We start from the raw sequence: 26479 nt of genomic DNA, 5'->3' as shown, positions 1-26479 counted from the left end.
GTTGTGTGTGAACTATGAATACTGGTGATTTATAGGCTTTCAGCATTGAGTCCTTAAGTGAAAACATTCATATTTGGGTCTCTAAAGCAAGGCACCTAAATAAAAGCTAGGATTTAGTGCGTCAGTTTAGGAATCCAGGTTTGAAAATGTAGGCCTTAGTTTGTAAAATTGCCTTTCAACTAATGTGCATTTTAGTACAGGAATTTTTAAAATGAAAAATGTTATTTTTAAAACTAATTGCACAGGATTTTTTTGTTCTAGAAAGTACCAGACTGAAATACAATGAGAGTGAAAAAACTAAGATTTTAAAATATCTGTGTTACAGATTTTTGCAGGGCAACCAGGCATTTTTTAGTCTTCAATACTGTAGATTATAATATCACAAAGAAGAAAATACTCCAAATCAAGTGGTTCATTCCATCCATATTACTGTAATTGTTAGAATAACTTCAAAATGTATCTTGTGTATTTCATTAAATGAATAGCTGTGGTTTCATATTTGAGAAAAATACAAAAATGGTCAGACAAGTCCACTGTGAAAAAAGCATTTCTTCTCATGTGTGTGTATATATAGTATTTTAACCTTTTAAATATATTTTTAGCTTAGTTTATTTTATTTTTTTAACTTGATGCCACAAAATTTTGCCTGTCTTACAGTTAAAGATAAACTGTGCAACAATGCAGGCACTGCAAGTGAACCATATAAAGAACAAAGTGGCTTTTGAGCTAATGGAAACCCAACTAATGTATGTCTACACTACGAAATTAGGTCGAATTTATAGAAGTCGGTTTTTTAGAAATCGGTTTTATATATTCGAGTGTGTGTCCCCCCACAGAAAATACTCTAAGTACATTAAGTGAATTAACTCGGCGGAGCGCTTCCACAGTACCGAGGCTAGAGTCGACTTCCGGAGTGTTGCACTGTGGGTAGCTATCCCACAGTTCCCACAGTCTCCGCTACCCATTGGAATTCTGGGTTGAGATCCCAATGCCTGATGGGGCTAAAACATTGTCGCGGGTGGTTCTGGGTACATATCGTCAGGCCCCCGTTCCCTCCCTCCCTCCGTGAAAGCAAGGGCAGACAATCGTTTCGCGCCTTTTTTCCTGAGTTACCTGTGCAGACGCCATACTACGGCAAGCATGGAGCCCGCTCAGGTAACCGTCACCGTATGTCTTCTGGGTGCTGGCAGACGCGGTACTGCATTGCTGCACAGTAGCAGCAACCCATTGCCTTGTGGCAGCAGACAGTGCAATAGGACTGGTAGCCGTCATCGTTATGTCCGAGGTGCTCCTGGCCACGTCGACCAGGAGCGCCTGGGCAGACATGGGCGCAGGGACTAAATTTGGAGTGACTTGATCAAGCCATTCTCTTTAGTCCTGCAGTCAGTCCTATTGAACCATCTTATGGTGAGCAGGCAGGTGATATGGATTGCTTAGCAGTCGTATTGTACCATCTTCTGCTGGGCAGGCAAGAGATGAGGATGGCTAGCAGTCGTATTGTACCATCTTCTGCCGAGCAGCCCTGAGATGTGGATGGCATGCAGTCCTTCTGCACCGTCTGCTGCCAGCCAAAGATGTAAAAGATAGATGGAGTGTATCAAAACAAGAAATAGACCAGATTTGTTTTGTACTCATTTGCTCCCCCCCCCACCCCCGTCTAGGGGACTCATTCCTCTAGGTCACACTGCAGTCACTCACAGAGAAGGTGCAGCGAGGTAAATCTACCATGTATCAATCAGAGGCCAGACTAACCTCCTTGTTCCAATAAGAACAATAACTTAGGTGCACCATTTCTTACTGGAACCCTCTGTGAAGTCCTGCCTGAAATACTCCTTGATGTAAAGCCACCCCCTTTGTTGATTTTAGCTCCCTGAAGCCAACCCTGTAAGCCGTGTCGTCAGTCGCCCCTCCCTCCGTCAGAGCAACGGCAGACAATCGTTCCACGATTTTTTTCTGTGTGGACGCCATACCAAGGCAAGCATGGAGGCCGCTCAGCTCACTTTGGCAATTAGGAGCACATTAAACACCACACGCATTATCCAGCAGTATATGCAGCACCAGAACCTGGCAGAGCGATACCGGGCGAGTAGGCGACGTCAGCGCGGTCACGTGAGTGATCAGGACATGGACACAGATTTCTCTGAAAGCATGGGCCCTGCCAATGTATGCATCATGGTGCTAATGGGGCAGGTTCATGCTGTGGAATGCCGATTCTGGGCTCGGGAAACAAGCACAGACTGGTGGGACCGCATAGTGTTGCAGGTCTGGGACGATTCCCAGTGGCTGCAAAACTTTCGCATGCGTAAAGGCACTTTCATGGAACTTTATGACTTGCTTTCCCCTGCCCTAAAGCGCATGAATACCAAGATGAGAGCAGCCCTCACAGTTGAGAAGCGAGTGGCGATAGCCCTGTGGAAGCTTGTAACGCCAGACAGCTACCAGTCAGTCGGGAATCAATTTGGAGTGGGCAAATCTACTGTGGGGGCTGCTGTGATGCAAGTAGCCCATGCAATCAAAGATCTGCTGATATCAAGGGTAGTGACCCTGGGAAATGTGCAGGTCATAGTGGATGGCTTTGCTGCAGTGGGATTCCCTAACTGTGGTGGGGCCATAGACGGAACCCATATCCCTGTCTTGGCACCGGAGCACCAAGCCGGCGAGTACATAAACTGCAAGGGGTACTTTTCAATAGTGCTGCAAGCTCTGGTGGATCACAAGGGACGTTTCACCAACGTCAGCATGGGATGGCCGGGAAAGGTACATGACGCTTGCATCTTCAGGAACTCTGGTCTGTTTCAAAAGCTGCAGGAAGGGACTTTATTCCCAGACCAGAAAATAACCGTTGGGGATGTTGAAATGCCTATATGTATCTAGCCTACCCCTTAATGCCATGGCTCATGAAGCCGTACACAGGCAGCCTGGACACTAGTCAGGAGCTGTTCAACTACAGGCTGAGCAAGTGCAGAATGGTGGTAGAATGTGCATTTGGACGTTTAAAGGCGCGCTGGCGCAGTTTACTGACTCGGTTAGACCTCAGCGAAACCAATATTCCCACTGTTATTACTGCTTGCTGTGTGCTCCACAATATCTGTGAGAGTAAGGGGGAGACGTTTATGGCGGGGTGGGGGGTTGAGGCAAATCGCCTGGCTGCTGGTTACGCGCAGCCAGACACCAGGGCGGTTAGAAGAGCACAGGAGGGCGCGGTACGCATCAGAGAAGCTTTGAAAACCAGTTTCATGATTGGCCAGGCTACGGTGTGAAAGTTCTCTTTGTATCTCCTTGATGAAACCCCCCGCCCCTTGGTTCACTCTACTTCCCTGTAAGCTAACCACCCTCCCCTCCTCCCTTCGATCACCGCTTGCAGAGGCAATAAAGTCATTGTTGCTTCACATTCATGCATTCTTTATTCATTCATCACACAAATAGGGAGATGACTACCAAGGTAGCCCAGGAGGGGTGGTGGAGGAGGGAAGGAAAATGCCACACAGAACTTTAAGCACAGCACTTTAAAAGTTTACAAATTGAAAATTTATTGAATGACAGCCTTCTTTTTTGGGGGCAATCCTCTGTGGTGGAGTGGCTGGTTGGCTGGTGGCCCCCCCACCGCGTTCTTGGGCGTCTGGGTGTGGAGGCTATGGAACTTGGGGAGGAGGGCAGTTGGTTATACAGGGGCTGTAGTGGCAGTCTGTGCTCCAGCTGCCTTTGCTGCAGCTCAGCCATACACTGGAGCATACTGGTTTGATCCTCCAGCAGCCTCAGCACTGAATCCTGCCTCTTCTCATCACACTGCCGCCACATTTGAGCTTCAGACCTGGCTTCAGCCCACCACTTACTCTCTTCAGCCCGCCACCTCTCCTCCCGGTCATTTTGTGCTTTCCTGCACTCTGACATTATTTGCCTCCACGCATTCGTCTGTGCTCTGTCAGTGTGGGAGGACAGCATGAGCTCAGAGAACATTTCATCACGAGTGCATTTTTTTTTCTTTCTAATCTTCACTAGCCTCTGGGAAGGAGAAGATCCTGTGATCATTGAAACACATGCAGCTGGTAGAGGAAAAAAAAAGGGACAGCGGTATTTAAAAAGACACATTTTATAAAACAGTGGCTACAGTCTTTCAGGGTAAACCTTGCTGTTAACATTACATACATAGCACATGTGCTTTCGTTCCAAGGTCGCATTTTGCCTCCCCTCACCGCGTGGCTACCCCCGCAACTCCCCCCCCTCCCCATGGCTAACAGAGGGGGAACATTTCTGTTCAGCCGCAGGCAAACAGCCCAGGGGCTCCTCTGAGTGTCCCCTGAAGAAAAGCACCCTATTTCAACCAGGTGACCATGAATGATATCTCACTCTCCTGAGGATAACACAGAAAGATAAAGAACGGATGTTGTTTGAACGCCAGCAAACGTACACTGCAATGCTTTGTTGTACAATGATTCCCGAGTACGTGTTACTGGCCTGGAGTGGTAAAGTGTCCTACCATGAAGGACGCAATAAGGCTGCCCTCCCCAGAAACCTTTTGCAAAGGCTTTGGGAGTACATCCAGGAGAGCCGCGAATGCCAGGGCAAAGTAATCCTTTCACATGCTTGCTTTTAAACCATGTATAGTATTTTAAAAGGTACACTCACCAGAGGTCCCTTCTCCGCCTGCCGGGTCCAGGAGGCAGCCTTGGGTGGGTTCGGGGGGGTACTGGCTCCAGGTCCAGGGTGAAAAACAGTTCCTGGCTGTCGGGAAAACCGGTTTCTCTGCTTGCTTGCTGTGAGCTATCTACAACTTCATCATCTTCTTCTTCTTCGTCCCCAAAACCTGCTTCCGTGTTGCCTCCATCTCCATTGAAGGAGTCAAATAACATGGCTGGGGTAGTGGTGGCTGAACCCCCTAAAATGGCATGCAGCTCATCATAGAAGCAGCATGTTTGGGGCTCTGACCCGGAGCGTCCGTTCGCCCCTCTGGTTTTCTGGTAGGCTTGCCTCAGCTCCTTAAATTTCACGCGGCTCTGCTTTGGGTCCCTGTTATGGCGTCTGACCTTCATGCTCTGGGAGATTTTGACAAAGGTTTTGGCATTTCGAAAGCTGGAACGGAGTTCTGATAGCACGGATTCCTCTCCCCATACAGTGATCAGATCCCGTACCTCCCGTTCAGTCCATGCTGGAGCTCTTTTGCGATTCTGGGACTCCATCATGGTCTCCTCTGCTGATGAGCTCTGCATGGTCACCTGCAGCTTGCCACGCTGGCCAAACAGGAAATGAGATTCAAAAGTTCGCAGTTCTTTTCCTGTCTACCTGGCCAGTGCATCTGAGTTGAGAATGCTGTCCAGAGCGGTCACAATGGAGCACTCTGGGATAGCTCCCGGAGGCCAATACCGTCAAATGGTGTCCACAGTACCCCAAATTCGAGCCGGCAAGGTCGATTTAAGCGCTAATCCACTTGTCAGGGGTGGTGTAAGGAAATCGATTTTAAGAACCCTTTAAGTTGAAATAAAGGGCTTCATCGTGTGGACGGGTGCAGGTTTACATCAATTTAACGCTGCTAAATTCGACCTAAAGTCCTAGTGTAGACCAGGGACTGTCATAACAAAAACTAAACTATATGTAGTTTTGGGGGTTTCGTGAAAATATTGTATTCAATGTTGCTCACAAATTAGAAGAAAATACTGTGTTGTTAACAGGTAGAAAACATGAGGTTAATAGCTGATGAAGCAGTAATACTGCAGAAAGAAATTGATATTCGATGTCAGCACAAGATAGCTGAAATGGTAGCACTTATGGAAAAACACAAGGTACAATGATTTTGCTAGTTTTATATGTACAATACATGACATTATGTCTGGAATCAGTAAAATTGCACAAACCACAAGTATTAGGAACTAGGAAATGGAGCTTTATTATAAGGACACTGATCTAGGAAAATTAAGCTGGAGATATGCTCAGTTTCTTCACATCTAACAAGAAATACATCAATGACAGGAAGCATTTCTTCACTATCTTAACTCCTAAATATGTAGATAAGCAGAAATGATAATACTACTTGTAACTGAAGCATTTGGCCATCCCTAATACTGTAATACTAGTTGTGGCAGAGATGCAGCTCTCCTAGAGCTGCTTTGGGGATTGCAAATACTGAGGTATTACATTTGCATAGATTTTTATGGAAGAAGGGAAATACGGACGTTAATGATCATTTAGAATTCTGAATGTTCCCATGCCTGTTCTGTGGGAAGGATTTTCTGGCATTTCAGATTCCTTGTGGTCCCATTCTCCCACCCCAGGTTTTCTTTTGGTGTTAATTTTCGGACCCATTCTTGTAAGGCCTCTAACCTTTCAGTGGTCTTGCGTAGTTCAGTTTAACATACTTTAGTGAAGCACTCTGTACCACTCTTTTTTAAGTGGATATGTTCATAAATGTTACTTGCTTCAGTATAACCAGCCTTTCCACACAGGTACATTTGATTCCCCACTGAGGACATAAAATGCTTTTAAATGGCCCCACAGAGTATTATTGTATAGAGAGAAAGTGTGAGTAGCATCTGTAGAAAGAGTTAAGATATGTATCATTGAAACTTCAAACTAGTTTTGTGTCCAACAAAGTTAGTAATCTTTTGTAACTTCTGAATAAAGAATGAATACTAGCTGTTTTTAAGTGATGTTTATTTATCACACTTATCCACATGACTCTTTTTATGCAGCATCAATATGATAAAATGGCTGAAGAAAAAGATACAGAATTAGAACTCTGTAAGACGAAAGAACAAGAACAAATGTCAGTAAAGCAATCCTTGGTAAGAGCTAAACCTTAATAGTGAATAAGTACAAGAAAATTAAAAGAAACAGCTGCAGATGAGTGACATAACTAGATAACAATTTTTCCTTTTTTACTGTTTGTTTTTTCTCTATTTTAGATGTGTAGTTTATATTCTGGAACTGTACAATGAAGGCTAGCCCCCTCAATTTCTGTGCGCCATACTTAATTATTATTATTTTTGTATGTGTTACAGTATAAAGTGTTTTAAATGAAATGTAAGCAAGTGTACTTCCCTGTCAACTTTCCTCCTGATGGCCTCTGAATGTTTTCACCACTCTATCTGATTAAGGAACTTTTGTATCAAACAGTGTGCCATTTTTTTCCTGGTAATAATATGCCACAAATAACGAGAGAAAAACTGCTTGACTTGAATAGTCCTGTCCAAATATTAATAGATAACATTTCTCAATAGTACTTGATCTGTTGAAAAAAATAATAACCTCCTAGCCTATGACTGCATTAACTTTTCTGTGCCCCTCCTTTACCTGGCAAAACCTCATTTTGGGGAAGGTCCTGAGAGTAGTCACCAAGTCATTGAGTAGTCTCTGACAGTGTAGCCTCAGATCCTCATCCCCCTCAAACCCAGTGAGGGGTTTCTCATGGAGATTTATTGGGGATTGGTCCTGCTTTGAGCAGGGGGTTGGACTAGATGACCTCCTGAGGTCCCTTCCAACCCTGATACTCTATGATTTCCTTCTTACAGGACTTTTTCACATGTATTTCCATGGGAAGGGGTTGATCCAAGTCTACAAATTAACTCATTCATGCTGAACATACCTGTTGCTCAGATAGGAAACTCCATTATTTCAAAACATCCAACTTAACCATAGGCCTGAAAATGGCTAAGTGTTTGAAGGTACCCACAGTTAACTTTTAGAATTATTTCTGTCATTAAAATAATGTAAAGTTGAACAGTATAGTAGTATATGACAGATACATTTATGTGAGTTTTTAAAAACTATTTTCTTTTTCAATGTAACAGAAAATTATTAACTCTTATCTGATTGTAATTTTTAGGAAACTGAGCTATCTCATGTAAAAAGTGAACTGTTATCCCTTAAGGAGCAGGTTAAAATAGAGATTAAAGAGAAGGTATGTCTTGTGGCATTACATTTAAAATTTTTTGGCTTAGCCCTGTGGCTATATCGTTTAGTGCTATGAAGGAAATTTGGGTTGATTCTTCTCTCTCAGGACTTGTGTACATTTAAGAGGCCTTGGGGGTATAGATATTCTGGCAGAGGTATGCCAGCAAAGCCCCCTGTTGGAGGCAGGATATGCTGGCAAAAGGAGTCCTGCTGGCATAGCAACACCACCTCCCCCAAATAGCATTAACTATGCTGACAAAACCAACGAGGCGTCCAGTGGCACCTTAACGACTAACAAATTTATTTGGGCATAAGCTTTCGTGGGTAAAAAATCACTTCTTCAGTTCTTCTTTTACTCACAAAAGCTTATTCCCAAATAAATGTGTTAGTCTCTAAGATGCCACCAGACTCCTCATTGGTTTTGTGGATACAGACTAACATGGCTACCCTTCTGATACTATGCTGACAAAGCACTCTTCTGTTAGTATAGTTGTGTCTACACTGGGGGTTTTGCCAGCATATGTCAGGTAGAGGGGTTCACTTTTTCACACTTCTAGCCCACATAGCAATGCTGGCAAAACTTTGTAGTGAGCCTCACTCTGCTCTCAAGAGCTTGATGTGCTCTGAAGTCAGCATGCCTTGCTGAATTTAAGTCAAATTCCCATTGACCTATATGGGTCCAGGATTTCACCTTTGGCCTCTGAAGTAATCCAGTTGCAACTCTACAGAAGTTTTCTACACAAGCGTACAGGCATATAAAAAATGAAATTATGTTTTGGACACAGACATTTTAGCCTTTCCTTATCCAGATACAAACTGTCGGAGGAATGTTTGATGGTCTGAATCTTAGCATACAGATTGCTGAGCTTGTACACTACCTTTTATTACAACCTCAAACACTCTCATGGAATTTGTTGCTAAATGACTCATACTAGCACAAGACCAGAACTGGCCAAACAATATGCAACAAATAATCTCCTGAATTTAGCCTCTTTTTTTAGTTCATGAATTATCTACAAACAGATTGCGATTTTTATTTATTTGCAGTTCAGTAGATTACTTGTGCAAATAAATTCTGTATTCATGTTGTGTAATTGTGAATGGATTGTTTAATGGGTCTGTTCATGAGCCTAAGTGCTTGCAGATTCAAGCCCTTAGTGAATAAAAGGGATCACAAATATTTGACAGAATATGTACCTGACTCTGTAGAGGACAAAACTCCGTATGTGGCAGAACTCCATAAAAGTAAATGAATGAAAGATAGTCTGAAATAAAAAAAGTCTTACTGCATAAATAAAAAACAAACACTAATGAAAACTGGGTATGTAGGGACAGTAAGAGATGTATCCTTTCCCATATATAATTAAGATAAGTGTGTTAATTCTTGTTTCCACTTGTTTAATATCTACTGAAGTCTGAAATTTAATTAAATGCTGCTCATATATTGTTGTGTGTGTTTATAACTGAATGCTGAACATGTGTACTACTGCATTATTGTACAGAAGATATATTCAGCTAAAATATATTTGCAAATAGAGCATTTACTACATATTACACTACTCTTTTTTTTTTAAACAGGAAAAGCTTACAAGAGAAGCAAAAGAAAATGCAGTTTCTGAAAAAGAAAAAAAGCATAAGGTGGCTTTTTACTTTGATTTTTATAAAATGTTATGATTTGTGTTAGCAGGCACGTATAATGAAACTAAGGTTTCATACTAACTGAAAATGTTGGCGAGTTGGCATTTATTAATATGATGTTGATTTTTAATATATTTTAATTTATTACTGTTATTTTTAGACAATACAAACATCCTTTATGGAGACTCCTAAAACCTGATGCTTGCCTCTGCATCAGTTAATTAAAAAAAAAATTATCCCAGAATTTCACATCTTTTAGAGAGAACAAGTTGGAAAACAAAGAAATGTCTTCTTGGACACCTACTAAAAGTGTCTTGGTCACTCCATCATTAAAGATCTGTTGCTTATGGGGTAGTATATTATTTCCATGTTTTTATTTTTTTTTATTTTTGAAAATACACCTTTCACTTTGTTTTAAAGGCCCATGCTGATCTAATTGTCTCCAGAGACACTTTTTCACTTTTGATTAAAGAAAGCATAGGTTAAAAAAATTTAGAGTATTTTTCATGTGCATATATTGGGGGATATTTAGGGAAAATAAGTTTTTGAAAAAGGAACAGGGCTCCAAGATTCTATTCCTGACTCTTGCTAGTTGTGTGATCGTGGACAGGTCAGTTCACTCATCTCTGCCTCAGTCTACCCATCCGTAAAATGGGGCTAGCAAAACCCATTTTACAGGGCTGTTGTGAGGCTTTATTTAATTATTGTCACAAGAGTTTTTTTGACAATCTTGGTGGAAAAGTGCTGTGTGTCCTGCACAGCAGAAATGTTTCTAGTAAGCAGCGCCAAAAAAATAAAAATAAAGTTAGATTGTAATGCTATTATAGCCATGCAGTGTTCATGGCTGTTATATCATAGCCATAAAATAGGCTCTTTTTAAAACCCACATGCATTTTTTACAGCATTTGAACTAATAGAATTCAAATATGTAAATAACTAAGGTCAACTTTTTATGCTGAATACATCTATAAGAATTTAAAATCAACAGTAAAATCTACTATTTAGAAAAGAAATCTAAAACCCTTTTCTCCTCTTCTTAGAATATATTTAATTTTACCATAATAATAATTAATAAATAATAAACATGAAGGAGAACAAAGTGGTTAAGTGTTAGCGTACTGTCTTCTGAATAATTATTTAAGTGTTAACTATGTATTCATATTGTATACTCTGAGGTAAATCCAGACCCTTCTTCTGTGGTCATGGTATAGTTCTGCAGTACAAAGTGGGGAGCCCGGAGCCCAGAGCCCCTCTCCTGCCCACCCGTGGTCTCCCCATCCCAGCCCCAGGTCGCCTGAGCACCCCCAACCCAGGAGCATCAGGCAGGTGGGAACTGTGGCATCTCCAGTGCCAGATGGCTGGTGGCACAACCCGGAGCACCGGGCAGGTGGCACGGCTCCCAGCTCTCCCACCCCCAGACTGCTGGGGGCAAGTGGGCGGCACAGCCCCCAGCCCCAGAGCACCAGTCGAGCAGGCAGGCAGCGTGGCCCCCAGCCCCGGAATGCCGGGCAGCCGGTCGCGCAGCCCGCAGCCCTGGAATATACGGGTGGGTGAGGGCTGACAAGGGTAGGACTGTGAGGGCGAAGGTGGGTTGTATGGCACCATAGTAAAAACTGAAAAATGTTTCACGACCATTTTATTTGATTTAACTCATGTTTTAAAATCACCACAGAAATTAAAGTTGGCTACTCAAGCCTACTATGAAGCACTACATCTACATCCTTCTTGGTTTCTTGTTGTAATTTTGCACAACTCTTTGGTGTCGTCTTGTGTGTCCATTACTTCCATGATATGCTCATGATCAGGCAGAAGGCGACTTCTTTCAGAATACAAAATTCTATTCAACGAGGAAAAAGAACTCTCAACTGTAGCTGTTGTGACTGGGAGTAGCAAGAGATGAATTCCTACTTCTTTCAACCCAGGAAACAAAGCACAAAGATTGGGTCGAACCACTAGTGATGATAAAGAAGAAGAAGCTGAAGTTAAATCTTCCTTCGTTCGTCGTATGATATTCCACTCTTTGTTCAAAATTCTCTATTCTGTCTTGATCACGTAGCAGCCCCATTGCTCATAGCGCCTCACTCTACGCAACTGTAGGTGTTTTATAAGACAAGCATCTGTAATAGCTATGTAGAAGTTAGTAGAATCCAGAAATCACTATTGTAGATTTGTAAGAATCAAGTCTGTGTACTTTTTCAGCTGTCTTAATAAACACTTCTTGTCCTCTTCACTTAAGGAGTAAATATAAGTGCCTTCATTAGACAACTTCTGGACTAAAGTCTTTGCTTCTTCCAGTACGTTTTCAATGGATATCTCCCTGGTTGATCCAAGGTTAGCTTCTATTGCTGGACAGAGATCTACTGCTGTTGTAGCAGATGCCTGGATGGCATTGTTTAATGACCCAAGTGGTTTTAACAGTAGACTTACAAGAAAGAGAATGGTGATAGTCTTCTCTGAACTTAGTAACAAAAGTAGTCCACCAGTCTCACTACTTAGATCTGTCCTATCTGGGTAGATATTTTCCAAAGCCAGTAATAACGGTTTCAGTCATTTTTAAGACAACAGCCAAAGATCGCTCATGAGAAAGCTAGCAGGTTTTCCCAGGTTGGAATAATTTGAACTTCAGTCCCAGTGTATCTTCTGTTTGTTTCCAAGATGTTCAGTCCTTTTGGACTCTTGCTGAAAAAAGAGTATAACAAAGCCATTAAATGTATGGCTTTTTAATGTCTTTTGAAGATTCTGCAGCTTGTACTAGCACTAGCTGGACGAGATGGCCTCTTCAATGTGTATAGGAGAGATTAGGGTTACACTTTTCTCTTGTACTCCACTGTGTCTTGCAGAGAAGTTTGTAGCACCATCAAATGCACAAGCAGCCATCTGTTTGGGGTTCAGTTTACAAGCGTTTAACTTTTCTAAGATGTCACAGATGCAGCTGGTGTATATTCTATAACTTGAACATCTAGAATGCATCTACTGGCCTACCACGGACATCAAGATAACATACGCAATAATTTAATACTTAATGCCTATTTGCACTGGTGCATTATCAGCCACGTATGCACATTTATTGAATATGGTGAGAGAGTTCTTCACTTGTTCAATTGCCGAGTCTTTCACTGTTGCAACCCATGTTTCTAGACAGTCAGCTGAGTTTTTTTACAGAAAGATAGTGAGCATTTGCCAGTCTTGTTCAGAACCAGTGTCCAATTTCAGGATTAACAAGTGACAATGCACTTAACATTGACCTCCACTTTGCAGTGTGTGGTATCTCTTGCTTAAATAGAAAGTATGATGCAACAGCCGTGATAGTTCACATAAACGGAGTTGTATCTCCAACATTCTTAAGAGCCTTATTAAGTACTTCTAAAATTGGCTTTGACAGTGACCGGCTTATAAGGCTTTCTGCATGTTGATGCAGTCCAGAGGCATGCTGTTTTGCAGCCTTTTCATGTAGGTTGTCAGTATTGGCTCTGCTGATCAATTTGGCAAACCAAGCTCCTCCACTTTTACTGTATAAATCCATGATATGCCCACATCTTGAATACCGTGTGCAGTTCTGGTCACCCCATTTCAAAAAAGATGTATTGGAATTGGAAAAGGTACAGAGAAGGGCAACAAAAATGATTAGGGGTATGGAAAAGATTCCATATGAGGAGAGATTAAAAAGACTGGGATTTTTCAGCTTGGAAAAGGGATGACTAAGAGAGGATATGATAGAGGTCTATAAAATCTTGACTGGTGTGGAGAAAAAGAATAGGGAAGTGTTATTTATCCCTTCACTTAACACAAAAACCAGGGGTCACCCAATTAAATTAATAGGCAGCAAGTTTAAAATAAACAAAAGGAAGTACTTCTTCACATGATGCACAGTCACCTGTGGAACTTTTTGCCAAGGATGTTGTGAAGGCCAAAATGATAACAGGATTAAAAAAAGAACTAGATAAGTTCATGGAGGTTAGGTCCATCAATAACTATTAGCCAGGATGGGCAGGGATGCAACACCGTGCTCTGAGTGTCCCTACCCTCTGGTTGCCAGAAGGTGGGAGTGGATTACAGGGGATGGATCACTCGATGATTCCCTGTTCTGTTCTTTCCATCTGAAGCACCTGGCATTGGACACTGTCAGAAGACAGGTTCTTCTTTGAGGAGTGTCCCTATGGGTGCTCCATTTTAGGTGTTTGTGCACCGCTGCGCTTCTAGTTGGAGATTTGCAGTAGCAGTGCCCCAGTTGGCCATGCACGCGCAGCAGCCGTCTCTCACCGCTCCGAGCAGCTACCCATCGTGTGCAGCTAACCACCGCCCAGTTCCTTCTCTACTGCCGTTGGCTTCGCTCGGAACAACAAAAGCACCTTCAAAAACCTTGCTATTCCTTTACTTCAACCCTTGTAGTTTTATCCTTTATTTATTTATTACTTCATTTTTTCTCTATTGAACCCCCTCACTTTTCCTTCCCCCCCTCCTCTGGCGGAAATCCGCCTCACAGCCCAGAGGCACTTGGAAGGGACTATTCCCATTCCTTCTTTGTGAACAGCCTCTTTGACATGCCTGGTTCTCCAGGCTTTAAACGCTGTTTGACCTGTAGTCTGTCAATACCAGTCTCAGACGGTCACTTGCAGTGTGTCTGTTGTCTGGGAGAGAGACATGTCGCACAGAAGTGCCACCACTGCAAAAAGCTGACAGTGAAGACTAGAAAAGCTAGGGATCTCAAGTTAAAACTTAGGATGATGGAGAAATCCCTTCGACCTGCTTCTGATCCTGAGCACAGGACCCCTCCCTGCCAGCACTCTCTCGCGGTGGCATCAGACATGGGATCCTCTTCAAAAAACAGCTGCAAAGGACCCAGTCCCAGAGGTCCCACTCCTCATCTCAGCGAGAATCACCTCAGTAAAGGCGATCTCCGACCGCCAAATCTGCTCCGGTACTGTCAGCACTCAGAGCTCTGGACCGAGAGGCACTGGGACGGCCCAAGGAGCACAAGATCCTACACAGTCTAGCTCTAAGGCAGGCACATTTAACAAAGCTAAGCCTGCTACCTCAGCACCAAGCAGCGCAATAGCACCACCTGCTGCACTAATAGATTGCAGCAAGTCTACAGCACCAGCAGCAATCACAGTGATTTTGAACGAAAGCACGCCTCCTTTGTCGGCACAGAGCCTACCCGTGCCACAGCAGTTAGTTAGCCAGGCAGACGTCTTCATCACGTCTACTCCGGGAATGCCTCTCTTCGATACTGATGGTACCCCAGCCAGACCAGGGCCAAGCCTGACTAATACCCCTGCTGGCTCAGCCCCTCCTCCCTCCAGCGATGAGGAGGAGGAAGTGGGGACAGGAATGTACACCCCTCACCATTCCTCAGCCGAACCTGGAACCTCACGACAGCAGTCCATAGCATGGCAACCTCCGCAATGGGTGCACCCCTCATGGTCCTCCTACCAAACTGGCCATATTGGGACCCCTGGGCCTTATACACAACCCAGAACATACAGCCCTACAACCCATCCAGGTCCAGAACACCAGGATCACAGAGATCACCTTCACCTTCTGCCCCAGCTTCCCCAGAAGCTCTCGAGGAGGAAGCAGAAGCAATTAAAGAGCCACCAGATGGTGACACCATCCCACCCACCCACATCTCCTCTTCGTCTCCTGACGAAACAGTAATGCCGCCTTCTCCCACATCAGGCGATGACTTTAAATCCTTCCAGGAATTATTTAAATAAGTGGCTGACTCCCTCGACATTTCTTTGGCAGAGCTGCTGGAGATACAGCATAAGCTGACAGATATTCTCCATACATCTCCTACTGCCAAGGTTGTACTACTCATCAATGCTGCCATCATGGATCCAGCAAAAACTGTCTGGCAGACATCAGCTACAGCTCCACCTTCTTGTAAAAAATCAGACAAGAAGTACTACGTCCCAGCCTAGATGTTGTTCACCCACCCGAACCCTAATTCATCGGTAGTGGAGGCAGTTATTCAAAGCGGAAAGCAACATCTGGCTAGGACCACCCCTTATGATAAAGCTTGGAAATGCCTAGCCCTCTTTGGCAGGAAGGCCTGTTCCTCAGCGACCCTTCAGTTTCGCATAGCAAGCTATTCTGCCTTACTAGCCAAGTACACATGCAACATTTTTGCACAAATGACAACTTTTTTATTGAACATCTTCCAACAGATTAAAAAATAACAATATAAAGCTAACATAACAGAAGGCTCCCTCATTGCCAGAACAGCCTTACAAGCTTCCTTGGACTCCACTGACATAACGGCCCACTCCATCGTCCATAGTCATGTGGAGGATGTCCTGGCTCCACCTTTCAGGCTTCCCCAAGGAAGTTCAGGCAACAGTAGAGGACTTATCTTTCGAAGGTCAAAAACTATTCGTGGAAGGCACAGATGCAACCTTACAAACTCTCAAGGATTCCCGTGCTACATAAAGAAACCCTAGGAATATATGCCCCTGGGAACAAAAAGAAACAGGGCAGATTTTATACCCAACGCTTCCACACTGTCCCATATGCCCAACCTCACAGAGATTATGACCAGCACCTCGCAAACAATATCAGATGAGACACTGACAAGCCCCAGAGCAATCATCGATGTCTCAACCATCCACTTCCAGACAAGCATTTAGAAGTGTTAGTCGAGGACACAAGAGCCCCACATACTCCACTGCTGAAGTTACTCATAACCTCCAGCCCATTTGGGGACCACCTAACACTTTTCTACCTGGTCTAGTCAGCCATTACATCAGACAAGTGCATTCTGGAAATTATACACAAGGGCTATTATATCCCTTTTGCCTCTATCCTGCCTACCCACCCCCCTTTCCCATCCCTCTTCAGGGACCCATCTCATGAGGACCTGTTACAGCAGGAAGTAAACCACCTCCTGCAACTAGGTGCTGTAGAACCTGTATCTGCCAAGCACAGGGGGAGCAGATTTTATTCACACTACTTTCTCACCCAGAAGAAAACAGGCAGATAGAGGCCCATCTTGGACTTGTACAAGCTAAACAAGTTTGTCGGAACACAGAGCTTCAAGATGATAACTCTAGCAACCATAATTCCGGCATTGGAGAAAGGAGGTTGGCTCTCGGTCCTCGACCTACAAGATGTACTCCATCCACAGATGACTGACAATGCCCAGCATGGTAAAAGACTCACTCACCTGGTGGACAAAACAAACGAATGTTTGCACAGGTGTTCCATTTCAATGACACACCCCATTGGTAACAATCACCACGGACCCTTGTGGGATGGGGAGCACACTTGTCCAAGAATACCATCCAGGGCTGGTAATCCCTTGCAGAATCCACCCTCCTCATAAATCTATTAGAACTCAGGGTGGTTCGAAATGCATGCCACCACTTTCTGCCCCTGGTGTGCAACAAGACTGTCCAGATCCTCACGGACAACTTGGCCACTAATTTTACATAAATCACCAAGGGAGGGGCCTGATCTTACCTGCTCTGTGCAGAAGCAGTTCACCTCTGGGAATGGTGCATCTTCAGCAACATAGATCTTATCGCAGCCTACTTTCCGAGAAGCCAGAATGTCACAGCAGACCACCTAAGCAGAAACTTCTCGCAAATGCACGAATGGGAGCTGGACCCAGGAATCGTGAAAACTGTATTCCAACAATGGGGTTTTCTCTCAATAGACCTTTTTGCAACATCCCACAATATCAAATGCCCACAATACTGCTCCTGGGCAGGACTTGGACAAAATTCCCTGGGGGACGCCTTCTTCATGAAATGGGAAGCCCTCTTGAAGTATGCCTTCCCCCCAACTCCACTATTGAGCCCCATACTTCTTAAGATCAAGAAGGACAAATCCAGAGTAATCCTAATTGCACCAACATGGCCCAGACAAATGTGGTTCCCATACCTGAATCGGATGGCCACAAGACCACCACAGATCCTTCCCATTGTGCATCACCTATTGACATGGGACGCTTCCACCACCTCAACATTCCAATTCTCCATCTCAAGGCGTGGCTAATCCATGGATGACGAACCTAGAGGCATGCTGTTCCAGGGAGGTACAGGATATCTTACTGAATAGCCGACGACTCACTAAGCAAAAATCATATGCACACAAGTGGAAACGCTTTTCCATATGTGTGCAGAGACATACAAGTTACCCCACAATCGGCACCACTACCCACAATACTCAAATACATGCTGATGCTCAAAAAATTGGGCCTTTCCATTAGTTCACTCAGAGTGTACTTATCTGCCATTACAACTTAGCACTCTAAAGTAGATAGACTCACTGTCTTGGCCCCCCCTTTCCCGCCGAACTAAACGCTTTCTCAAAGGCATACAGAATTCTTATCCCACATTGAGGGACCCAACCCCTATGTGGGACCTCAACCTTGTTCCCCGTACTCTCATGGGCAAACCCTTCGAGCCACCTGCTCACTGTTAAACTTATCTATGAAAGTCACCTTCCTAGTGGTGATCATGTTGGCAAGGAGGATGGGAGAGCTGGGTGCCCTAATGGTAAACCCACTTTGTACCATATTCCTCAAGGACAAGATAATCCTACATCCACATCCCAGATTTATAGCCAAGGTTGCCACCTTCTTCCGGTTCAACCAATGCATCTACTTACCTGTATTCTTCCCTAAGCTGCATGCTGACAGCAGGGAAGCGTCCCTTCACATGCTGGATGTTCGTAGAGCACTTGCGTTCTATATAGAAAGAACAAAGACACTGAGAAAATCATCCCAATTATTCGTATCCACAACAGAATGTTCCCAAGGCCAAACCATTTCCAAACAGCGACTCTTAAAATGGATCTCTAACTGTATCAGATTATCCTATCAAAACCACGATCTGGAACCTCCTTCCAGACTTCACATGCACTCTACCAGAGCTATGTCCACATCAATAGCTTTTCTCAAAGACGTACCTATCTCTGAAATTTGTAAAGCAGCTACCTCGGCATCAGTCCATGCCTTTACTGAACATTATACCTTACAGCAACATTCAGCTGCTGATGCTCACTTCGGATGATCGGTGCTATCTACTGTGCTTTAACTAACTCCAAAGCCCCTCCACTCCAAAGAGGGGCACTGCTCTACACCCCTGTGGAGCACTCACAGGGACACTCCTCGAAGAAGAAGAAGAGAAGATTACTCACCTTGAGGTTCTTTGAGATGGCTGTCCCTGTGGATGCTCCACTACCCTCCATCCTCCTCTCTGTTTCGGAGTTTGTCTTCGATCCTCTGGTGTAGAGAAGGAACTGCGGGGAGTTGGCTGCGTGCGCTGGGTAGCCGCTCAGAGTGGCCAGCCAGGCACTGCTACTGCAAATCTCTGACTCAGAGCGCTGGAGTGCACAAACACCTAAAATGGAGCACCCACAGGGACAACCATCTCGAAGAACCTCAGTTACTGCACAAGGTGAGTAACCTCATACTGGGATAGATGGACCATTGGTCTGACCCAATATGGCCATTCTTACATAAAAATTAATTATAATGATAAAGTTTAGTACAGAAACTCCCCAGGATGATGACCTCTTGAGATAGTGATAATATGAGATAAAGACCTTGGTAAAAAATGCGTTTTAAAAATCTTGGCCTATGAAACTTATATTTATATAAGTTTCCCAGTCACAAATCTAGCATTCGTGAGCGAAGTCACTAAAACATAGTCCAACAAACAAATGCTCTGGCCACTGTTGTTTGTCATGCCACTGTTTACTCCGCCACTCCGTCCCCAATGTCCCTGCGCCATCACCTTCTGCTGCCCACCTGCCACTGTGACCTCTGCGAGTCGGACTCTCGAGGTTCCACCCACTCTCAGTGATTTCAGCTCTCAGTGGGGGAACCTCGCTGCTAATGCAGGCTGGGCCGTCTCTTCCACAGAAACACTGTCCCACTGCAGGTCTCAGCACTTAGACCTGATTATCAGTGATTTCAGCTCTAGTGGTCACTTAACAAACCAAAAGATTCTCTATAGAGCTGTAACAGGGTTGACCCCCCCTTTTCTTTGGCCAATAGTGCCTGAAAACACAGTTGTTTTCATGAAGGGGCACCCATCTCTCCTGGATGGCCCTCTTTCTCTTGGTTAGGTGTGAGCCTGCTTTTCTTTTTTGGTCTTACATCAGGCTGGTGCCTGCCCTCACAAGCACCCCCTGGCCGCTTGTTCTCTCAGATGGTCTTTGGCACCTCAGCCCTCCAGCCGAACCACACGCGCTGTCCCCCCTTCCGGGGTATACAGTCCAAGTTCTTTCTCAGCCCTGGTATGAGACCGTAGCTCAAAGGCTTCTTCCCTTTTTCATCCACCCAGTTGGGGCCCATCCTATTGGTAACCTCAGCTGGTGTCCTTTTCACAGGCCTCCCTGGGCTCAGTCTGAAACCAGTCTGGTACTCTCTCCTGGTCTGGCCAGGTCCTGAGCTCAGTCCCCCTGGGCTTAGCCTACCCGCACTGGCCTTTTCATGGTCCTGCTGCTACTCTATCTAGCCAGCCAGGCACCTGGTCTTTGGCAGCCTTTGCTGGGCTGAGTTCTGTCTGGTGAGCTCTCTGCAGTGAGCTGCCTGCGGCCTGCTGCTTGTCTAGCCAGCCAGGCATCTGGCCCTCCCTAGTCAAGCTCCATACAGCAACTGGAGGCTCTGGTCTGCTGCACTTGTGTTTTATGTGGCCCTTCTGGCCCTTTATTGATCGCTCCAGCTGCCTCTGATTGGCTGCTTTTCTGCAGCCACTTTAGGCTGCCAGGAGGACTTCTCGCTGCTATATACTGGTGCAGAATGATTCAGGGCCACAAGGCCTCCAGCAGGGGGCCTCCAGACCTAGTTCACCATGCCACAGGAGCCTAATCTGCTCTATCTCTAAACAGGAGAGGGGGCAGGTCAAATAGTGGCTCTTAGGCAGAGTCCACACCACCAAGCAAAACACCTGTGCCTCACCATCATGCTCTCTCTTCACTAGGATATGACATCCAAACCTCCTGCTTAGGGAGTGCAGTTCAGTTGAGGGTGACCAGTGTTTAATTTGTAATGGAAGAGGTGCCGGGGCTCAAGCAATTTGTTATTTTCATAAGTGGTGTGGCAAGCCCAGAGGTCCCAGGGCTATGAACTGCGAAGCCTAGAGTGCTGGGGCTCAGCCCTGTCAAGCCGTAGCACAAAGTAAGCACTGAGGGAGACCCCCTCATCAGGCAGGCTAAGTACAGTTCTGCTGCCCTTTACTCATACAATAAGGATAACAACATTTCATGACCCCCACATTCAATACTAATGTGATTTGTAACCCAGCACCAGCCAAAATTGATCAGTTGGGCAGCACAGCTCTGTTTGCTGGATACTTAGGCAGAATAGGTGTGTTCATGTAAATACAGTCTGGTCCTGAAGCCTTTCCACACACCCCTGGTTCATTACTAGCTGTCAGGGGAGAGTTCATTGAGACCTGGCTTACAAATCATAATTTGAAATTATTAGGTAGGCCAATATAGCCGAAACAAATGCGCCGACATTGTTCATACTTTTCAAACCCATTATGCTTTCTCAGGTACAAGTATTTTCTCATATACTGTATATTATTTTATCTATTAATATATTTCAATTTCAATTCAAATTTCCAACCAATGACTAAATTGGCAACACTGCATGTAACTGTGGGGGTAAATTTAGGGGGCTTGTAGGGAAATCCTTGAGCCCTAGAGTGCTGGGCAGCCGGTGGCATGGCCCCCAGCCCCAGAGTGCCAAGTGGGCAGGCAGCGTGGCCCCCAGCACTGGAGTGCTGGGCGTGGGTGGGCAGTGCGGCCTCAGAGTCCCGGGCCGCAGCCTGCTCCCCCTCTTCACCCCAGCCCAGCCATGGGGGAAGAGTGCCAGCAGGAGGGAGACTGGGGGCAGAGCATGGGTGGGACCACCATGCAGGGCTGTTTCGGGAGGCTCAGCCTCCCTTGGCCTACAATAGCTGCCACCCATGATGCAGGTTAAGTTGAACAAGTGGAACTTTATTAAACCCTAAGCACTGGTTTGTCCATGTGACCTCATTGCTTCCAGCCCAACTCCTCTCATTCCCTGTTTTCCTGGTATCCCCTCCATAAGAATCCCTGCAGGGAACATGGGCCCTCTGACTCCAGTTCCATTTATTATGATTAATTTTTAATATAATCATTAAAAAACAAATAATTGATACCCAGACCCCTATCCTGTATCCCCGGACCAGAGGTTGCTAGCACATAGTTGAGTTGAAGTCTTGTCTTTACCACAGAATCTTCTGGTTGCATAGTCTTTGAGATAGTTTGGCCTCCTCAAGGGGCAACCACACCAGAAGTGACCTGTCTCTGTCTCCCTGCTATCAAGTCTAGCAAACTCGCTCTCTCTTTCGAGTCTCTGCCCTTTTGGTGTGGCCTCCGGATGGTACTCTGTCATTATGTGATAATTTGTGTATTTCTGTATGCTCGCTCTGGGTGTTGTCTCCTGGTTCATAGATGGCTCTTGTTCTTCAGATCACTTTGTGCCACTGTGGCTCTCACGACTCCTTGAGTCCACTCTGTCTCACTAATGTCTTTGTCCTTACAGGAGTACCTGTTATGGAGGAGAGACCATGAAAACATGGGCCCTCTGACTCCAATTCCACAGATCACGATACAACTCAGACTCTGTACTCTGCTCTGGATTTGGTCCTCTATTTATGAAATTAGTGTAACAACATAATCTTAAATATTTTGGGGTTTTTTCCCCCCCAGACATATACTGTGAAGACTCCTCCAAAATATAAATTGCAAAGAGAAAGCATGAATCCACTTTCAGAAGAAGACATGAAGAAAAAAAGAAAAGTACTTTTAGAGCTGGATACTCACTCAGATAGCTCAGAACACAATGACCTCCTGGTAAAAATTTCAAAATGAATAGCGCCTATCACTGTTTATTCTGTGTACATTCTTTGCCGTATCTCAGAATGTGTGTCTACCTTTCAGAGATATCATATACTGTACAAAATAAAAATATGTATGTGGGGTATGTGTATATTTAAGAAGTAGCTCAGATTGTTCGTTTATGTGTACATAATTCTAGAACATGATCAGGGCATGTCTACAGAAACATTATTATATATTCAGTTAATCGTTTCAATTGCACTAAATTCTAATATCTCTGGAATTTGACTGAATGTTGTTGAATTCATCAGGATCTGTATCAGAGTAATAGCCGTGTTAGTCTGTATTCGCAAAAAGAAAAGGAGTACTTGTGGCACCTTAGAGACTAACCAATTTATTTGAGCATGAGCTTTCGTGAGCTACAGCTCACTTCATCGGATGCATACCATGGAAACTGCAGAAGACATTATATACACACACAGACCATGAAACATGTCTCTGTCATGTACATTGGTCAAACTGGACAATCTCTACGTAAAAGAATAAATGGACACAAATCAGATGTCAAGAATTATAACATTCATAAACCAGTCGGAGAACACTTCAATCTCTCTGGTCACGCAATCACAGACATGAAGGTCGCTATCTTAAAACACAAAAACTTCAAATCCAGACTCCAGTGAGAAACTGCTGAATTGGAATTCATTTGCAAATTGGATACTATTAATTTAGGCTTAAATAGAGACAGGGAGTGGCTAAGTCATTATTCAAGGTAGCCTATTTCCCCTTGTTTTTTTCTACCCCCCCCCCCGACATTCTGGTTAAACTTGGATTTAAACTTGGAGAGTGGTCAGTTTGGATGAGCTATTGCCAGCAGGAGAGTGAGTTTGTGTGTGTGTGTGTGTTTCCGGGGGGAGGGGGGTGAGAGAGCCTGGATTTGTGCTGGAAATGGCCCACCTTGATTACCATGCACATTGTAGGGAGAGTGGTCACTTTGGATGAGCTGTTACCAGCAGGAGAGTGAGTTTGTGTGTGTATGGGGGTGGGGGGTTGAGAAAACCTAGATTTGTGCTGGAAATGGCCCACCTTGATTTCCATGCACATTGTAGGGAGAGTGGTCACTTTGGATGAGTTATTACCAGCAGGAGAGTGAGTTTGTGTGTGTATGGGGGTGGGGGGGTGAGAAAACCTGGATTTGTGCTGAAAATGGCCCACCTTGATTATCATGCACATTGTAGGGAGAGTGGTCACTTTGGATAAGCTATTACCAGCAGGAGAGTGAGTTCGTGTGTGTGGTTTTTGGAGGGGGGTGAGGGGGTGAGAGAACCTGGATTTGTGCAGGAAATGGCCCACCTTGATTATCATACACATTGTGAAGAGAGTGGTCACTTTGGATGGGCTATTACCAGCAGGAGAGTGAGTTTGGGGGGGGGGGTGGGCAGAGGGTGAGAAAACCTGGATTTGTGCTGGAAATGGCCCAACTTGATGATCACTTTAGATAAGCTATTACCAGCAGGAGAGTGAGTTTGTGTGTGTATGGGGGTGGGGGGGTGAGAAAACCTGGATTTGTGCTGGACATGGCCCACCTTGATTATCATGCACATTGTAGGGAGAGTGGTCACTTTGGATAAGCTATTACCAGCAGGAGAGTGAGTTTGTGTGTGTGGTTTTTGGAGGGGGGTGAGGGAGTGAGAAAACCTGATTTTGTGCAGGAAATGGCCCACCTTGATTATCATACACATTGTGAAGAGAGTGGTCACTTTGGATGGGCTATTACCAGCAGGAGAGTGAGTTTGTGGGGGAGGGGGCGCGCGGAGGGTGAGAAAACCTGGATTTGTGCTGGAAATGGCCCAACTTGATGATCACTTTAGATAAGCTATTACCAGCAGGACAGTGGGGTGGGAGGAGGTATTGTTTCATGGTCTCTGTGTGTATATAATGTCTTCTGCAGTTTCCACGGTTTGCATCCGATGAAGTGAGCTGTAGCTCACGAAAGCTCATGCTCAAATAAATTGGTTAGTCTCTAAGGTGCCACAAGTACTCCTTTTCTTTCAGGATCTGTAGTAATTTTTTAACATTCTTTTTTCATGATGGAATGTTAATAAATATGGTAGCATAGAAAACATATAGTTTATGATGTCTTTTGACTATGTAACATTCTTTTTCATTTAAGAGCATAGTCTCAGAGGAAGAAATGTTTAAAAAGCTGTACAAAAATTGTCCTCAAGCTTCTCGCTTATGTGTTATGACACCAAAAAAGGTATCTTCTTAACTTTACTTCAGATCAAACTACATACTTGAAAGATTTTGTTACAAAAGTAAATGGATAGTTTTACTTTTGTTCTTAGATACCAACTCTGTCAACCATAAAGTCTCCTGGTGCTGCACTGAAACTTACAGCTATGAGAAAGATGCGAGAGACTGGATGGACTGCAGTTTCTAAAATGGACAGGAAAAAAAAAATGAAAGAAGCTGAAAAACTCTTTGCCTAAAATTAAACCTGAGCAATCAGTTATGAATTTTCTGTTCATGTAAAATCTTTTACAGTAGAATGTATTAATCCTACACAGTTAACACTTGCAGCATATTACTGGTTTAGGGCTAAATCCTGGAAGTGCTATGTTTGTGGAACTCCTGTTGATTTCATTGTGGTTCCTTTGTTCCACCACAGCCTCCTCCTCTGGAGGACTTTTCACATTGAGTTTACACCATCATAAAACATAAACCTGGGAATAAATTTGGCACATTTAGGTTTTGAAAATTGATAGGAAAAAATAATGTATGGTGTGTTAAAATGGAAAAATATGTTGCAAAATTGTTTGAAGTCATTTAAATAACTTCAGTTTTTGTTCTTTTAAAGTTTACTTTCACTTTTGCAGTATCTTATCCATAAGAGTATTGTTTTATTATTATTGAGATTGTTGAACTACATTCACTTAATTGAGTACTTATATTTGAATTTACTTCTTTTTTGTTCTTTTGATGTGTTCTTTACAAATATTCTTTTAAAGTAGTTGGTTGAGGCAGTAGCCTGTTTTTCAGTTTCTAACAGTATTGAAACATTTAAGTGTTGAACTTCTAACAATATTGATTTAAATCTTATTTCTTTTGCTTTTCAGGAATCTAGTTTTATAATAAATGCTATATGTAGACTTGTTCTTTCAGATTACTGTGAACACACTTTCCAAATGTCATTAAACGGTTAATCTGAAAAAAGTTCAAGAAAGTGTTACGCTAAATGCCCATCCATAAAATGAAGAGCTCATCAGTAGACAAGTTTCAGAGTAACAGCCGTGTTAGTCTGTATTCGCAAAAAGAAAAGGAGTACTTGTGGCACCTTAGAGACTAACCAATTTATTTGAGCATGAGCTTTCGTGAGCTACAGCTCACTTCATTGGATGCATACCGTGGAAACTGCAGCAGACTTTATATACACACAGAGAACATGAAACAATACCTCCTCCCACCCCACTGTCCTGCTGGTAATAGCTTATCTAAAGTGATCATCAAGTTGGGCCATTTCCAGCACAAATCCAGGTTTTCTCACCCTCCACCCCCCCGCACACACAAACTCACTCTCCTGCTGGTAATAGCCCATCCAAAGTGACAACTCTCTACACAATGTGCATGATAAACAAGTTGGGCCATTTCCTGCACAAATCCAGGTTCTCTCACCCCCCCACCCCCATACACACACAAACTCACTCTCCTGCTGGTAATAGCTCATCCAAAGTGACCACTCTCCCTACAATGTGCATGGTAATCAAGGTGGGCCATGTCCAGCACAAATCCAGGCTTTCTCACCCCCCCCCTTTTTTTCCCGGGGACACACACACACACACAAACTCACTCTCCTGTTGGCAATAGCTCATCCAAACTGACCACTCTCCAAGTTCAAATCAAGTTAGCACCAAACAGGTCTTAAAGCAAAAATGTTACTCATATTCAGATAGCAGAGAATTATCCAAATTATTCTTGTCAGGACTAACATCTTCTTCATTTAATGAGAATTTCCTTTTTTACAAAAATTGCACAGAGTAACTTAATATATGTTTTTTGGTATTTGATTAATCTCAGTTGCTCCAAAAATAGTACAGAGGCTTCGAAGCTTAAAAATAAAACTTCAGAGGAA

General features: G+C 44.0%; 1 protein-coding gene across 1 annotated transcript in view; it reads left to right on the top strand.

Annotated features, from left to right (window-relative positions):
• Positions 1 to 25258, top strand: part of SYCP1 (synaptonemal complex protein 1) — a 74003-nt gene extending 48745 nt beyond the window's left edge. The window contains exons 24-30 of the mRNA XM_078849817.1: positions 5667 to 5777; positions 6684 to 6776; positions 7817 to 7891; positions 9463 to 9522; positions 22219 to 22362; positions 24521 to 24607; positions 24696 to 25258. Of these exons, the coding sequence (XP_078705943.1) occupies positions 5667 to 5777; positions 6684 to 6776; positions 7817 to 7891; positions 9463 to 9522; positions 22219 to 22362; positions 24521 to 24607; positions 24696 to 24839 (714 nt within the window). The 3' untranslated portion in view covers positions 24840 to 25258. The remainder of the gene's footprint in view (positions 1 to 5666; positions 5778 to 6683; positions 6777 to 7816; positions 7892 to 9462; positions 9523 to 22218; positions 22363 to 24520; positions 24608 to 24695) is intronic.
• The last annotated feature ends 1221 nt before the right edge of the window (positions 25259 to 26479 follow it).

Source organism: Lepidochelys kempii, chromosome 21 (genome assembly GCF_965140285.1).
Source record: "Lepidochelys kempii isolate rLepKem1 chromosome 21, rLepKem1.hap1, whole genome shotgun sequence".
Taxonomy (NCBI): domain Eukaryota; kingdom Metazoa; phylum Chordata; order Testudines; family Cheloniidae; genus Lepidochelys; species Lepidochelys kempii.
Note: the sequence above shows the minus strand (reverse complement) of the source record. Positions and strands in the feature narration are given on the sequence as shown.